At 41.8% G+C, this 16,977-nt stretch overlaps 1 protein-coding gene across 1 annotated transcript in view; it reads left to right on the forward strand.

The window, feature by feature from the left end:
• The first annotated feature begins 11,504 nt into the window (after positions 1-11,504).
• Positions 11,505-16,977, forward strand: part of WDR26 (WD repeat domain 26) — a 32,925-nt gene continuing 27,452 nt past the window's right edge. The window contains exons 1-3 of the mRNA XM_033144685.1: positions 11,505-11,905; positions 13,712-13,811; positions 14,028-14,084. Coding sequence (XP_033000576.1) covers positions 11,520-11,905; positions 13,712-13,811; positions 14,028-14,084 — 543 coding nt within the window. The 5' untranslated portion in view covers positions 11,505-11,519. The remainder of the gene's footprint in view (positions 11,906-13,711; positions 13,812-14,027; positions 14,085-16,977) is intronic.

Here is a 16,977-nt window from a genome sequence, read left to right on the forward strand (position 1 = left end):
AGCATTTAGTTTATGAGCGGAGGTGTTCAGGGTTTTCCTTTTTTTAAAAAAAGAAATCATTTTTGAAGAATTATGCAGATTTGGTGCCCCCTGCTGTCCTTTTTAACTATCGGCGCATTGACTAACAGAAAAGGCGCACTAAAGATTTCTAACTGCACAAAACAACCCATTGAAAATCTTAGGAAACATTTGGCACATAGGAATAAATTGCAACAGAAATTATCACTGCTTTGCCCTCTTTTGCAGTCTTCCTGCAAAAAAAAAATGTCCCTTCAAAAGAAAAATTCAAATGCTTCGAATTAGGACTACCTATTGTTAGGTTTACACATGCCCAGTGCTATTTTTCTAGAAAAAGAGGTGCTGGAACTCACCATGGACACCTCCCTTGTTCTCTTAGAATGGCTATGGGGCCTGCCTGAAAGGTGTCAGAATAGAATTCCAGCTGGGGAGGGGGAAACACACCGATCCTTAGAAGTTATTTTCTGCTAGGGCCCAAAAGTTATGGATTGGGAAATAAATGTTGGACTTTACTGAATCTTTGAACTAACTCAGTGGATGAAAAACAGTGTGTGTGTGTGAAATAGGAGCATGGCAGCATACCCCAACCTTGACCCACATGCATTCATTTGAAAGTCTGCATAGGAAGTACAGGTGTACACACCTATAGGCACCTAGAGAACGATCTATGCAATAAAAAGCAGGGGATCTGATTCCATGTACTGCATAGGGTGCAGACTTCCAAAAGAATACATGTACTCTAGGGGGCAGGGATAGTGTATGTGATCCCACCACCCACACGTTCATTCAATTTGGATACAATAATGGAACCGGAGCCACCTTGACTGTCTTCGGGTCCAGTATTGGACCACTTTGATCAGATACTCCCAGTCGATGTGGACAGACTCCCCCAAGCCCACCACTTGCCCTCTTGACCTGTGCCCATCCTGGCTGATTAGAGCGTGTCCAGATGAGGTGCGGGTCCCCTTGGGTGACATCATCAATTTGTCCCTTGGCACGGGGACATTCCCAGGGGAGCTGAAGGAGGCAGTGGTGCGTCCGCTCTTAAAGAAAACATCATTAGATCCTTTAGATCTGTCCAATTACCGCCCAGTTTCGAACCTTTTGTACCTGGGTAAGGTGATTGAGAGAGTGGTTGCTGAACAGCTTGGTGGATTCCTGGATGAAACATCAGCTTTGGATCCATTCCAGTCCGGCTTTCGCTCTTGTCATGGGACTGAGATGGCTCTGGTCGCCCTAACAGATGATCTCTGTAGGCAGCTGAATCGAGGGAGGTCAGGGCTGCTGATCCTTTTAGACCTGTTAGCAGCCTTCGACACAGTCAATCATGAACTTTTGGATCACTGCCTTGCCGATGTGGGGATTCAGGGCACAGTCCTACAATGGCTGCACTCTTTCCTTTCTGGTTGGAGACAGAGGGTGGTGTTAGGGGAGGAGCTGTCGTCGCACCACTCCTTAGTGTGTGGAGTGCTACAGGGTGCAATTCTCTGCCCAATGCTTTTTAACAACTTTATGCGCCCCCTCACCCAGCTTGTCCAGAGTTTTGGTTTGGGATGCCATCAGTACGCTGATGACACCCAACTCTATCTGCTAATGGACAGCTATCCTGACTCGGCCCCAAACACACTGGTCAGATGTTTGGAAGCTGTGGCTGGATAGTTGCGTGGGAGCCGGTTGAAGCTAAATCCTTCGAAGACAGAGGTCCTTTGGCTGGGTCAGGACGATATGGGGTTGTGGGGCCAACTCCCATCTCTTGTGGGGGCGCAATTAGTGCCAGTGCCAGTGCCTTCTGCCAAGAGTTTGGGTATAATCCTTGATGCCTCCCTTTCTATGGAGGCACAGGTTGCAGCTACAACAAAGGGAGCATTTTCCCATCTTCACCGTGCTAAACTGTTGGTCCCTTACCTCTCTCGCCCTGACCTCGCCACTGTGATCCATGTGACGGTCACCTCCAGGCTTGATTATTGTAACTCACTCTACGTGGGGCTGCCCTTGAAGCTGACCCAGAAACTCCATTGGGTGCAGAATGCTGCGGCGAGACTGCTTACGGGGCTTCGCCACGGGATCACATTCATCCAGTGCTATACCAGCTGAACTGGCTCCTGGTGGAGTACAGGATCAGGTATAAGGTGCTGGTTTTAACCTTTAATGCCCTGTATGGCCTAGGACCCTCCTACCTATGGGACCGCCTCTCCTGCTATGCTCCACGGAGGACCTTATGGTCTGCAAATAGTAACAGCTTGGAGATCTCAGGCCCTAGGGAGATTAGGATGGCCTCGACCAGGGCCAAGGCCTGGTGGAATGCTCTGCCACAAGAGAGCAGGGCCCTGCGGGATTTGACATATCTCCACAGGGCCTGCAAGACGGAGTTGTTCTGCAGGCCTTTGGTCAGGGCTCAGCCTGACTTCCCTTCTCTTTTTGTATAAGAACTAGTATGAAAGAGGCCTCCCAGCATTCTCACAGGCCCATATAAGAACAGTGTAAACAATTGGGCCCGATGAACATTTACTGTTCCCAACACTAATCCTGCGGAAAGCCATCTAAATTAGATTTTAATTTGATCCTGACTTGTTTTTAGGAGGTAATTTAATTGTTGTTTGATTTTATACTAATGTTATATATTTGATGTTAGCCACCCTGAGCCCGGTTTCGGCCAGGGAGGGCAGGATACAAATAAAAGTTTATCATTATTATTATCATTATTATTATTATTAACTTCTGAAAGAGAATAAAGTATATGGGGTGTGGTTGGGAAGAGTCCCCAGGGCCAAACAGAGAAACTCCACTCCTGGTACAGTCATACCTCAGGTTGCGAATGTGATCCATGCGGGAGGCACGTTCGCAACCTGCAGCGTTTGCAACCTGCAGCGCCACGTCTGCGCATGACGCAATTCAGTGTTTCTGTGCATGCGCGAGCGCCGAAACCCAGAAGTAACCCATTCCGGTACTTCCAGGTTTGGCGCGGTCCACAACCTGAAAACACACAACCCGCAGTGTTCACAACCCGAGGTATGATTGTATATAAGATTACAATGTAGTGTGTTCTCTCGCACAAGTAATATTAACACAAATGCTTTTATATATACACTTTATGCTAAAACACATATATTATTTCACTACTACAAAATCAGTTAAGTTATATGGAAAGCAAAGATATTATCTTTCCAATAATCACATATATAAGCAGTGCTTTTTTCTGGGGGGATACAGGGGTACGCATACCCCTAAACATTTTGTGAATCTTTGTACTTTTGTCCATTTAATGTATTTATTTTTCCCAATTTGAACTATAAATGGTGGCTTTCTTGAGTCAAAATGAGAGTACCCCTAAACATTTTTAGGGGGGAAAAGCACTGTATATAAGACAGAGAATCTTAAAACTTTTTTTAAAAAAAATTATAATTCAAATCATACAAAAGTGGAAATTTCTAAATTAGGCATATTATGTGAAAGACCACTAGGTGTCATAATTTCCAACAGTACATTCTACGCATTATTAAGATTTGACCAACTCTCACAGCTTAAAAGAGGTGCTTTTAGCTTCTCTTTTGTGAATGACCAATATATAGTTTACTGTGTGAATGAGACTAACTTTTGATCTAGTGAAGATGTCTGTCTGGAAAATAGATTTACACAGGGGAGAATGCAAAGGAGAAAATCTGCAATTGACACATTTTGCATAGCAAGGAATTAAGTAATACTGCGGGTCTCAAGTTTTATGACCAATTAAGCGTAGAGGAAGTCAAATAATGACAAAAATAACCAATCAGCAGCTTAGCATCTCCCTTTCATTTCATGTGCTAGCGATTGACAAGGTAACCCTACTTAAAAGCTAAGGGTTGTGTTTTAGCTGTCTGAAGATCTTACTATAAAGTTCAATGTGTCTTACAAGTTGAACTTCCACAGGCAGAAGGACCACTGAGTTCAATGGTTCTCACTCCCAGGTAACTATGGAAAGGATTGCAGTCATACTAATCCTAATAAATTGGATATTGTACTATGTACTCATGCTATTTGGGTGTTTTGTGTGTGTATAATGAAGGATCAGCGAAGCTGTCTGCATTTTTATTCTCCTTATGGGTGGGTCTATCGGCACTGCCATACCAAGCTCCTGAACATCAAAATTTACCAGTACAGTACGCCACTAAATTTAAATTTGTATTTGGACCTGGATGTACTATTTGGGTTAAGGATGAATGGATGTTGATTTGAAAAGGAATGAAAAGCACCTTCTTGAGGGTTTAACCTCTTCCATTTTAAAACTGGTGGTGTTTTATGATGTTGGCTACATACACACTATACATTTAAAGTACATTTCCCACCACCACCACAAACCTGGAAAGCGTAGTTTGCCCCTTACAGAGCTATAATTCCCAGCACCCTTAACAAACTACAGTTTCCCACAATTCTTTGAGAAAAATTATGTGCTTTAAATATATGGTGTGTAGGCCATAGGGAAACCTACAATTATTATTTCATGTTATAGCAAGTTTCTAGAGACTAGATTATGAGTCTTTGTAACTTTTGTTATTGCCAAATGCCAATGTGTTTGCATTATTAAGTCTGTCATGAATAAAAAAATCATTTTAAGTTAGACCTTAATAATTATTTCACTATTAATATACTTCTTCTTAATTGTATTTCACTATTAATATACTTCTTAATTGCATTTCAGTTCAACAATTACTTTGATAAAATACATATTTTGTTATGTGCAAATGGTGTTAGATACCTATTAGGTCCATAAAATTACCATATAGCATATATTCAACACCAAAAAACAGTGACAATTTGTTGTTGACAAAGGACAGCTGGACATATAAAGGGCCCCATTACCTTCAGTAGCTTAGGGCCTCATCAAACCTAAATCTGGCCCTCTAGGTATCTGTGTGTCTGTGTGTGTGTCTGACCTTGGGCTTCCCCCAAGTCTGCTGCCACATTCCTCTTTGTGCATGGTTAGTGCCACTTCGGCTACATACGCAACAGCACTCAAAGTGCACGAGACCAGAGCAGACAATACACAGCAGATGTGCTTGGTGCAATACACCCACGTTTCTGAACATAACCCTGGAGAGTTCAGTGCTAACATTCATGGACTCTCGGTTTCACTGTCATGTGAATGTTCTCTCAATTTTGTTTGTTTTTTGTTATCAGTGAATGTTGCCTATCACCGAGATAAGATCACCCACATTCATCAGTGTACATCCTATAAGCAGTAGCATGCATGAGGAATGCCGATATTCACAAAAGTTGTATTGAGATGGTCAACATTAACGTGTTGATAGACGACATCGGCGAGGTTGAGAGGGGGTCTTGTCATCTGGGTATCCCAGGACCTCTATACACATTCCCCAGGCTTGAGACCTTGGGAGGTCACTGTGGTGCCACTAACAGACTGGTTTGATTTCACCCCTGGAGGCACACTCCATTCTCTTTTGACAGGTGCCAGCAACAACAATAATTTCTTAAACTAAGCTTCCACTGCCACTTTTTCATCACTGGATGGTGATTTTCAATCAATTTTGGAAAGATGGTGGTTTTTAAGGTTACATAGGATCAATTTGAACCAAAGCATTACCATCCTGAGCACCATTTTGTATCATGCATATTCAGTATAACGACACACAGCAAATGCACAATAAGATGGTAGTGGGTGGATAATGAAGTTGAGCTGGAGGTTTGTGTCAATGGCAATGTGTCATGATTCTCAGCGCTGTTTCTCCTGCTGACAAGTTTCTAACTCTACTGCATTTATAATTTTCTGCTCCTGCTTTCATCCTTCTAGTCTTTCCTTTTTATCCCCTCCTCCCTTCAGCAGCACCATCCATTTCTTATGACAGGTACCAAATCTATAGTCAATTATTTAAAAAAATATAAAAATAAAATATATAGAAATAAATAGGTTAGGCCAGGCTTCCTCAGCCTCGGCTCTCCAGATGTTTTTGGCCTACAACTCCCATGATCCCAAGCTAGCAGGACCAGTGGTCAGGGAGGATGGTAATTGTAGTCTCAAAACATCTGGAGGGCCAAGGTTGAGGAAACCTGGGTTAGGCTAACAAGCAGTGACAGGTCCAAGATCACCAAGTGCTCTTCATGGGTGAATGGACATTTGAACCCTGGCCTCCCAGGCCCTAGTCCAACACTCTGATCACCAACGCATCAAACAAGAGTACAGTTGTACCTTGGAAATCAAACAGAATCCATTCCTGAAGTCCGTTCGACTTCCAAAACGTTTGGAAACCAAAGCATGGTTTCCGATTGGCTGCAGGAAGCTCCTGCAGCCAATCGGAAGCTGCAGAAGCCCCATCGGGCGTTAGCGTTCCAAAGAACGTTTGCAAACCAGAACACTCACTTCCAGGTTTATGACATTAGGGAGCCAAAACAACTGAGTACCAAGGTGTTGGGATCCAAGATATAATATATACGTAATAACGAAGTACAGGATACATGTGCATTTTGGATAATGTCAGATGAACATGGATTAAAAACCCAGCACTTGAAATTCATTAAGTACATAGTAAATGGTGTGGACACAGCCTAAATTAACCACTATGTACAACCAGTAGCAAAAAGGAAGATGTTCAGATAGTATTAAGTGACACAAAAGTTCATTCTCTTCATTTCAGTGGAAATATTTGTGTGTGTGTGTGTGTGTGTGAGAGAGAGAGAGAGAGAGAGAGAGAGAAATTAAAATCAAACCTATGGAGCTTTTCATTTCTACAGTGTACCATTTTTAACTTATAAGATAACAATTTTGAAAATTAGCTATATGGTACTCGGGGCTTTTTTTTCCAGCTGGAACGCACAGGAACTCAGTTTTGGCACCTCTCAGGTAGTCACCATTGCCATTCTAAAAGAACAAGGGAGGCGTTCATGGTGAATTCCGGCACCTCTTTTTCTAGAAAAATAGCCCTGATGGTACTGTAATCATAGAAACCAAAAAAAGTTGTTCTCAATTGATGTTTATCAGACAAAGTTTCCAGATGTTTTACAATTCTGTTTTCTATATGAATCCAGGAAACCATGACAATCCCAGTTCATAAGCAAATAAAAATTAAAAGGAGTGCCAGGATGCACTGTAATGCCAGGGCAGGCTACTCAGGTTATAATTGGATCTAATTAACACCTTACAAGTTGCAGCATTAACGACTAGTTTGTGCATCATACCAAAGAGTGAGGCACACTTCCCTGTCTTTAAAAATAAATCTTTTTTTAAAAAAGTGTCTTTGATAATTGCTATTCTAAGCAACAGCTCTGGTCCAATATTGGTATATGTGAGTAACAAACATTAACTGAAACTAGTTTTGAAAGGAAAGCTGTAGTGTAACACAGAGAGAGAGCACACAAGAGCATGATGATTTTAAAAAAAATGGAAAGAATTCTAACCCTAAACATTTATGTTTAAGAGGTTAAATTCCTCAAACAGATTCAGTTACAGTTTGACTATATTTGAAAAATAGTAGAATGTGACTAGGAATACAGAGATATGTTCTTACCCAGTGACTAAAACAGAAAAGAGGATGCTCACCCCTGTTTTAGAGAAACTGTGAACATCTTCCTTGCATTGGCTCCCAGTACGTTTCCGAGCCTAAACGGCCTCAGTCCTACATACCTGAAGGAGCATCTCCACCCCCATCGTCCAGCCCAGACACTGAGGTCCAGCGCTGAGGGCCTTCTGGCGGTTCCCTCATTGCGAGAAGTGAGGTTACAGGGAACCAGACAGAGGGGCCTTCTCGGTAGTGGCGCCCGCCCTGTGGAATACCCTCCCATCAGATGTCAAGGAAATAAGCAGCTATCCTATTTTTAAAAGACATCCAAAGGCATCCCTGTTTAGGGAACTTTTTAATATTTAATGCTGTATTGTTTTTAACACTCGATTGGGAGCCGCCCAGAGTGGCTGAGGAAACTCAGCCAGATGGGTGGGTATAAATAATAAGTTGTTGTTGTTGTTGAAAGCTATGTGATCAAGTACAATAAAGTACTTTCTTCTGGTCACATCTCTACAGATCTTGAAAGAGCATATTTCCTATGCTCCAGTTAGGAAAAAATTGTGTCATTCTCAGCACATTTGCCATATTTAACTTACTTTTTAGTCACTCACTGGCCTGAAGTGATAGTGCAACTTTACTCTTGCCACACCCCTAAAAGAAGGGAAGACACTCTGATAGTGAAGGAGGGATGGGACAACAGCCAGGAAAGAGTCAATATTACATTCAGTATGCACCAGTCACTCAAAATGTTTTCCTCTCTAGTGAGATACATTTTTGCAGGAAAAACTGCAAAGTGGAGAAGTATCAGCATTTGACTGTGTGAACACCCGAAACTGCAGATGCTGCACAAGATGCAGGGTGTTCCCCACCATCAACTTCAATAAATATCCCTCTAATATTTTATAAAGAAAATGGATTGGGTTAATTTAGCAGGACATAAATGGTATATTAACAAATGTGTATTTAACAACAACGGGCACAGTAAGCCCCTTCAGTGAGGAGTAGTGGCATGCTTTAGCTAAACAATGTTTCAATATTAACCTTTATACATTTTTATCTCTGATAATTGTTGTGAGTGAAGTGCTCTGCCAGTGCAATCTAAAGATATATACTGAAGTAAATACCATTAGAATTGCAGCCTAAATGTCTGCTTTTACCTGAAGAACTGTGGGGAGGGGAAGTTGCTGCTTTATAACATTTATGGGTGGTCTAGAAATTCAATCAATATTTTAATAATAATAAATTTAATATGTGATAAATTTTACTAAATAATAACTTTAATAAGTAATAATGCTGTGTCTTGAGTTATTATTTTTGTTTGTTATTGTGGTACGTATTTCTGTGTTTTTCTGTTGTAAACCACACTTTGATCTTTGGATGAAGGGTGGTATAGAAATTTGATAAATAACAATAACAATTTATAGTGAGAGACCATAGGCATTTTGAATGTAATTATTGTTCATTATGTATATACATTGGCTATTCACTGCTACTCAGTGACATTACACAACAATATAATGGCAGGAAGTGAGAAATAGCATTGTATTCTGTGGGAGATGGTGGTACTATTTAGGTAGGATGCTGGGATAATTACATTTTATAAATTGGAACTGGGCACGGCACAAGGCCAACACCCATGCCTTGTAAAAAGTACCATAGGATCTTTGTTGAGGAGTACCATAATTGTATTCTGATGTCTCTTCCAAAAAGATGGTACCGGTAACTAAACAAGACTCACCTGGTGCAGTTGGGAGGTCAGCATCATATAGAGAAGCTTCATATCTGAATTACCAGTCACCAGCATTATCAGGCCAAAGATCATAAAGATTACTGTGGAACCTCCAAGACTTAAAAACAAAGTTATTATGGCACAAGTTTTTGTTAACTGGAGTCCATATAATTAGATGCATGAATTGTTACCCTGAGTTACATAGGTACAGTTGTAGGTAGGAGATGGCAAGGGTTAGTTACAAGATGCCTAATGGAAAGGCAGACCCAGTTGTAGTTGGGTCCTTTCGAGACAGTTTTCAGCACTATCAATAAGCAGTTGTTACTCATTCACTGTGTGGATTTCTGAAGATCCATACATTAGGCTGCAATATTTCTCCATACGTCAAGCTACAATATTTTGTCACTGAGAAAAACACAACTCCTGCCCACAGTATATCCTTTTGTGATTGTGGAATATATTGGCATGAGAGCCACAAGCATCTACTGGATAGTGACTGGGCTGTCATAGTTTACTCCCTCCCTCAACGTTCTGTTGCCTTTGAAATACTTTTTTATTTTAATGCATTTTACAACATTTACTATTTTTTAACAGAAGGCAGTACTAAAGCTAACCCCTGCTCTTTGGGGGGGGGAGTATTTTATTATATATATATATATATATATATATATATATATATATATATATATATATATATTGTTATTATGTATATTTTGTTATTCAAAAGCTATACACAACTGCCCTCTAACACCAGAGCCCCATTAAATGGGAAAGGCTATAATTCCTGCCGTAAGGCAGGGCTTGCCACTCCTACTCTATTGTGTGGGGAAAATAATATTGAAGTTCTAGCTCAAGGTAGGGGCACAAAAAGGGGGAGGGATATTTTTCTTAGTCTGAAAATACTTTATGCAAATATGTTTGTGTTTCTTACAAACACCTGTTACTTTGATGTTAGAGGTATATCCATCTATCATCCAGTGATTTTTCCTCTAAAAAAAAAGTTTAGAGGTAACTCTCATTTTCCTACTCATATTGTAATTCTGCCCCTAAATGAAGCCAAACTTAGATTCACAAATGTTTTGGGGTATGCATACCCCTGCATCCCCTCAGAAAAAAGCACTGGATCTATCTATCTACACATTCATATACAGTACATACACACAAGCCAGAAAGGGAAGAAACCCACTCAGAACTGAAACAACAACTTCCAGGACAGTAGCCCTATTAGTCTTGCAGCGCCTTAAAGACGAACACATTGGCCACAAGGCTCTTTACTGTTCTGAATAGAATGATTCAACTCACTTCCAAAAAAACAAAAACAAACAGTAATTGGTAACTATAGAACAATGTTTCAGTCAAACGAATTCGGAGCACATCAACACGCTAGTTCCCGTTTGTGTGTGCCACTCCAGAGCACGGGGAAATGAGGGTGTGTGTGTATATATTTACATATACCTCCAGCCTTGCCCTATATGGGCATATGAGATAAGCAAGGTGGAATCATAACAAGCCAGCCAGCCTCACGCAAACAGTCAGGTGCGGTGACAAAGCGCCCACCTCAGCCACCCCAAGCAGGGTCTGTGCCCGCCCAGCGGGTGGTGCTGTCGAGGCCAGCGGGAGCCCCTCACGCCACTGGCCCTAGGCTGCCCCCTCTGCACTCTGCACCCCCAGAGCCTACCCCAGACGGCGGCGGAAGTGAGTGTAGGGGGCAGTATAGGAATTTCCTGTGACGTCCCGGCCCGGACTCCATTAGGCTGCAGCTAGGCAGAGAAGCCACAAACCCAGCGGGCTAGTGGAGAGGAGTGGGCCGGGCGCCTGGGGCTGCCAGGCGGTGGGCTTCGGGCAGCGTTAGCTGGAGGGACCCTAGAGCGGGCGGCGGCGGCCGCTGCTGTCTGAGGGGCCTCGAGAAAGAGGGACCAGGGCTCCCCCCCACCCCGCTCCTCACCCCCGCCACCTCTCCCACCCCACTCCCACCCCCGCCTCCCCTTCCTCACTCCCCCCCCCCCCGGCTTCCCACCACGGCCGCTCTCGGCGAGGAAACTCTGGCCTCCGCTTCCTCCTCCTCCGACTCGGACACCGGCGGAGCCTCCCCGCCACCGCGGAAGAAAGCGCGGGCCTCCCCGGCGGCGGCGGCGGAGGGAGCAGGAGAGCCCGGGGCTTCCGCGGGCAGAGCAGGCCTCACCTCGTCCCCGTCCCCTTCGCTCTCCGCCGGGCTCGCCCCCCCTGCTGCCAACCCCCTCAGAGCCAGCGGCAGCAGCAGCAGCAGCAGCAGCAGCAGCGCCATGCAGGCCAACGGGGCAGGAGGGGGTCAGCAGCAACAGCAGCAACAACAACAGCCGCCGCCGCCGCCGCCGTCATCGTCGCAGGGTCCGGAGCTGGGCTGCCTCAGCGCCCAAAACGGCGAGGCCTCTTCGGGCTCGAGCGCCGGGGAGCAGCTCGCTCACGCCAACGGGCTTCTGCCGTCGGCCAACAACAACAACGGCGGGGGTGGCGGCGGGCCGAGTGTCAACAACGGGGTTTCGGCCCCCGGGGGGTCTACCGTCGAGATGGGGGGAGGCAGCGGCGTCGGGGTCGGCGGCAGCGCCCTGAAGAAGAAGAAGCGGCTCTCGCAGTCCGACGAGGACGTGATCCGGCTCATCGGGCAGCACCTCCACGGGCTGGGCCTCAAGTAAGTGGGGCAAGCTGAGGACGACAGTCTCCATTAATGCCCTTCCCAACTCAGCGCTATGTGGGGCGCGGAATCTTCCGTGGGGTGCGGAAGTGGGCCCGAAAGATGAGATTTCACCCACCCACCCCCTGTTTTGGCTGACCCATCTCCAGAAACCTCTGTTTTGGCTTTGGATTTCTCGTTGTTTGTGCTTTCCCCCCTTTTGAGTCACTGCGAGGCTCACGTTTGAGGGAGACCCAGCTCTTGGGGTGGGGTCGGGGGTATTGCTCTTGTAAAATGCCTTTTTTTTGGCATCCAAATCTTTGAGAGGGAGGAGGAGGATACAAAATAGATGAGGGTTTGTGCTGATGAGAATAATAGCCATGGCCGACTTGTTTATTTTAGGGCACATTATATGCCCATGGGAGAGAATCCAACACATTTGTGTGGCTGCCTTGGCCCATATTTATCCCAAGGAAGAGGCACTTTTTGTCACAGATTATTCTGTCGCAGTTTAATATCAAAGAGAGAGAGGTGGGGGGAGGAGATAAATCCAGGGAATGAAGGGATGAAGGCAGTGAAACTATGGGGCCTATTTTTTCAGGCCTAGTCCTGTGGACTTCCTACTCGGAGAACAGGTAGATTCTTCTGTCAACTATGACAGTACGAAGGCCCAAGAACATAGTAATAAAGGTGAATTGGTGTAAAGATAGTACAGATAAAATAGCATTTTCAACACAACAGTGTACGGAAATCTCTTTGTCTGTAGTCTCAAAACAAGTGTGTTGAGTTAAAAAAGCAAACCAGTACAGTGTATCAAAATACTTATGATTGTACAGTCTCTGTTGTTGGCTAGGTGTTAAGATGAACAGTATGTTTGAAATGTAATTTGGATATAACTATGTCTTATGTAGTCTATGAATATGCTCTGTGTATAAGTACTTCAGAAAATTAATGTCAAATGTGTTGACTCTTCTGTTGCTTGCAGCACTGCAGTACTTTGAGCTGAGTAATAGGCATGCAGCTGGGGTGGGGGAGGGTGAAAAGCAAATAAATGCAAGACATCAGCAGTTGGATTAACAAAACAAACCCAACAATAGTACAATATAATAGCAGCTAGAGAATATTGAGATGTGGATGTGTAGGAATATGTACTATAGGAAAATTATGGCCCCTTGTATGCCAAGAGCTTGTGTTATTGTGGGAATGGATTGGTTTTAATTAACTTGGTGCACGAAACAAGCACACCACTGAAATAGGGCAAGTTTACAGCAGCAGGTGACAACTCGTGACTGTTCATAGGCTACACCATAGTAAATGCGCTATTTTTAGTTTAAAATGTGAAGGGGAGGGTTGTAGGTTATAGAATACTTTATTTTATTAAGATCCCAGCCTAATGGACAACTGACTTGAGGGCAGATGATATATTGGTAGGGAATAACACGGTGCTCGCTGCATCAACAAAATTCCAGTTGCTATAGGTAGTTCTAATCACGTTATAATCTAATGTCAACGTTTGTGTTTTCATATGAATAACATGTTGTTAAAACAGTGTATTTTTATGGAGCCATGTTTTTCTTGATCATCAAAATAGTTGAGGAAAAATAACTTTGTATTTGTGAAGTTTATGCTCAATATGTAACTTGTGGATCTGAGGGCACAAGTTTGTTTGCTGGAATTCATTAGAGCACATTCCAGCATCTTATTTTTCTTAAGGTGGAACATATTTTTTAAAACATTATTTTGGATTTATGGCTACATGGATGGCTTCACTGTAAGAATAAGATTGGTCAGCTTTTTTTAAAATACTGTACCTCTCTCCTGCAGCCAGACTGTTGATCTTCTAATGCAAGAGTCAGGATGTCGTTTAGAACATCCTTCTGCTACCAAATTCCGCAATCATGTCATGGAAGGAGAATGGGATAAGGTAATGGAAGAGGCATGCAACTGCCTAATTATCACTAGAACTGCAATCCTATACACAGTTACTTGAGTGTAAATCCATTGAACTTAGTGAGATTTAACTTTGAATAAGCTTCCATAGGTCTGAGTTGCAGATTTGTTGGTTGTGTGCTGCTGTTCATAATCCTTGGTTTATCTCTTTTTTTCTCTCCCTTTCTATTTTAAAAACTGCTACTTGTAGGCTGAGAACGACCTGAATGAACTCAAGCCTTTAGTGCACTCTCCTCATGCAATTGTGGTAAGAGATTCTTGAACTGTTTCAGATATAGTTTAGTTTATTTGTAGTAATACTATGCTTCCCCTCCCCCCAAATTTGTGTTGGGGTACACATGTGTCTTAATAAAATAAGTATATACACCAGCCCACCTGATATTTATAATGAAAAGCCTAAAAAATTTAAAGTGTCATGTCTCTCTCATGTCATGAGTGTGTTTGAACATCCTGCAGCAGTGTGGGCATAGATATATTAAGTATCTCTTGTAAGTCACTGATGAGAAATGTGTACATTTTTGTGTACTCTTTAATCTGTTCTTGAGTGAAATGGTTCTGGGTATGCCTTTCAGGGGATGATATATGGTCTCTGTGAAGTGGCATATTTGAATAAACATTAATGAAATGCAATGACTGACAGGAAACTACTCTTTTTGATTGACTTTTGCATTTATGTAGCTGTCTAGAACTTGAGTCATTCTCTGTAGTTTTCTGTTTAATTAAAACAAGGCAGCCTTCTGATCACTTCATTGAGATGATATAGCTCAAATTTATAGATTGGAACTAAAACGATTGTGTGTGTACACATACAAAATAATGGAGACAATGTATTGTGTTTATGGGAAGCATGAAATACTCTCTTAACCATTCTTTATCACCCAAACTCTTCTGTACTGAGGGTTGCATGCATCTTAAGTCATATTGTGAGTAGACCCATTCAAATAAATGGAAATTACTAATGTAATGTAAGTTCATTGATTTCAGGGGCTTTCCTCAGAGTATGGTTCAGTTGGATACAACCCTGATAGCTGCCCTGTCATTATAGTGGTGTGTTTTTCCTCTTATTCAAGTGGAAAATACAACGCTACTACAAAAGTGACTATGAAAACAGTGAGGAATTTTTGGTGTTGGTTTAGCTTTCTTCTGGTTGATTTATTTGTTGTCAAAAGGATATTTTCCTGTTCTGTTCCCTTCCCCCATCAGACAGGAAATGAAGTATGGAAAAACAGATGTTTTGTTAAACTTCAGTTGCTGACTGGAAGTATTGTATCTTGTTCTTTTTAATCAAATCAAAGTCTAATCATGCATAAACTTTTCCTCTCAGACAAGTAGAACTGTGTCACTTTAAGAATGGACAGCTGATAATATGATAGTCATCACTTAGATAATATAACCAAGCAGAACAAACAAATGCTATAAAGTGCAAGAGTTGTGTAGGAATAAATAATGTAACTGAGGTGAATATAAACTGAAGTAAAATCTTGTGCTTTTATTGAGCACATTGCATAGAATTGGACTGGCATTCTATTGAGTATTACATTTATTGGAGCAAGGAGTGTTTTCACCATTCATATATCAAAAAAGCAATTTTGGGAAAGTGTATTGAAGTAATTGGGAGAGACTGGTATTTCCATTTATGTACAAATGTAGATAAGATGAATAAGAAATACATAATACTTTTTTAATTAAAAGACCTGTACTGTAGTACCTTTGCCCCCTTTAGATTTCTGGGAATAAAATTTATCCTTAAATCTTATTCAGAACATTTCAGAATAAACTTCTGAGAATGAAAACCAGAGTATATTTTCTAGAAAACAGGTGTTTGCCTTTATATTCTGAACAACTGGTTTCTCATTAGAACTCACAACAGAAAGACATTTAATTTATTAGGATTTCAACTGATGCCTCTGGTGATATATTTATGGGTCATTTTAGGGGGGGGGAATCCATGGGTGTTAAGGCGAGAGAGAAAAGTTAAGGGGTGGAATACTTCTCACGTTATGTGTTGATGTTTGTAATAGGACACCCAAAAGATATATATGACTAAGTCTTTATATTTGGATTATATTTTGGTTAATCCAATTTAAAACTATGTATCTGCTAGATGCAGGCAACAGGGGTGAAACTGCTAAAGTAGCTGTTTTAGCAAATGCTGCAGTTAGACAATGTTAGGATATTTTTGATAATATCTAGTATATTGTTTTCATGATGGCACATTTTGATTTTACATTGTGCCATCACTTTTCCTTTTGTATACAACTTCTGTATTGCTTATTTGTTCTGACAGCTAAGCCTTCACAATAAATTGAAATATGAAATAACTATGAGAAGCATATAACTTACAAATGGGAGAGATGCTCCAGGTACCTCAAAACGTTGACAAAAGAATCTATGAATTTGAAATGTGTTTTCAAGCTGGACAGTCCTACTATATAATTGCTGGTGAATCAAAATAAGAATTAATATGGGAAGATGTATAGTAAACTTTATTTAAAAAGTAGTATTTAGGAGCTGTATTCTTGTTCTCTTATATTAAATTTGTACACACCTCATCTAGAAGACTATAGATTATATATTTGCAAAATATAAAAGAAAAATGAATGATGAAGTACTAACTCCTGCAAGCAAAGTTAGTATCAGAGCCTATGTTTGTGTGTGTGCACGCATGCATATGTGCTACATGTATACACTCACAATACTTTCAGAAGATGTTTAGGGCTGGGCGATAGTAGATCTTCAGGAAAGGAATCCTAAATTAGAGCAATTACAGAGAAATCCCCTGTATATGCAAACAGATCTGATAATAAACAAAAAGGTATCATTATGATTAATAGCTTGTGATTCTGTTGACCTTTCAAGCTAACAATCTCATGTGAGATTGGGAAAAATCTATATTGCAGTTATTTTGGGTCAAGCTGCTTAGGGCTCTGCAGCCTGATTCTGTGGGTGGTTCCTTAGAAATAAGTCCTGTTGAGTTCAATAGAACTTTCTCAAAGTAAGTGCACATAGGACAGCAGCCTTAAATGTTTAGTAAATTCTTCATGTGTTGACGACAAAAATGTGTGAATGTATTATACAATGGAGTTCAAACATACAGGTACATTTATTGGGGTTCTAAAGGCCAACATAGATATTATTAT

This window comes from Lacerta agilis, chromosome 3 (genome assembly GCF_009819535.1).
Source record: "Lacerta agilis isolate rLacAgi1 chromosome 3, rLacAgi1.pri, whole genome shotgun sequence".
Classification (NCBI taxonomy): domain Eukaryota; kingdom Metazoa; phylum Chordata; class Lepidosauria; order Squamata; family Lacertidae; genus Lacerta; species Lacerta agilis.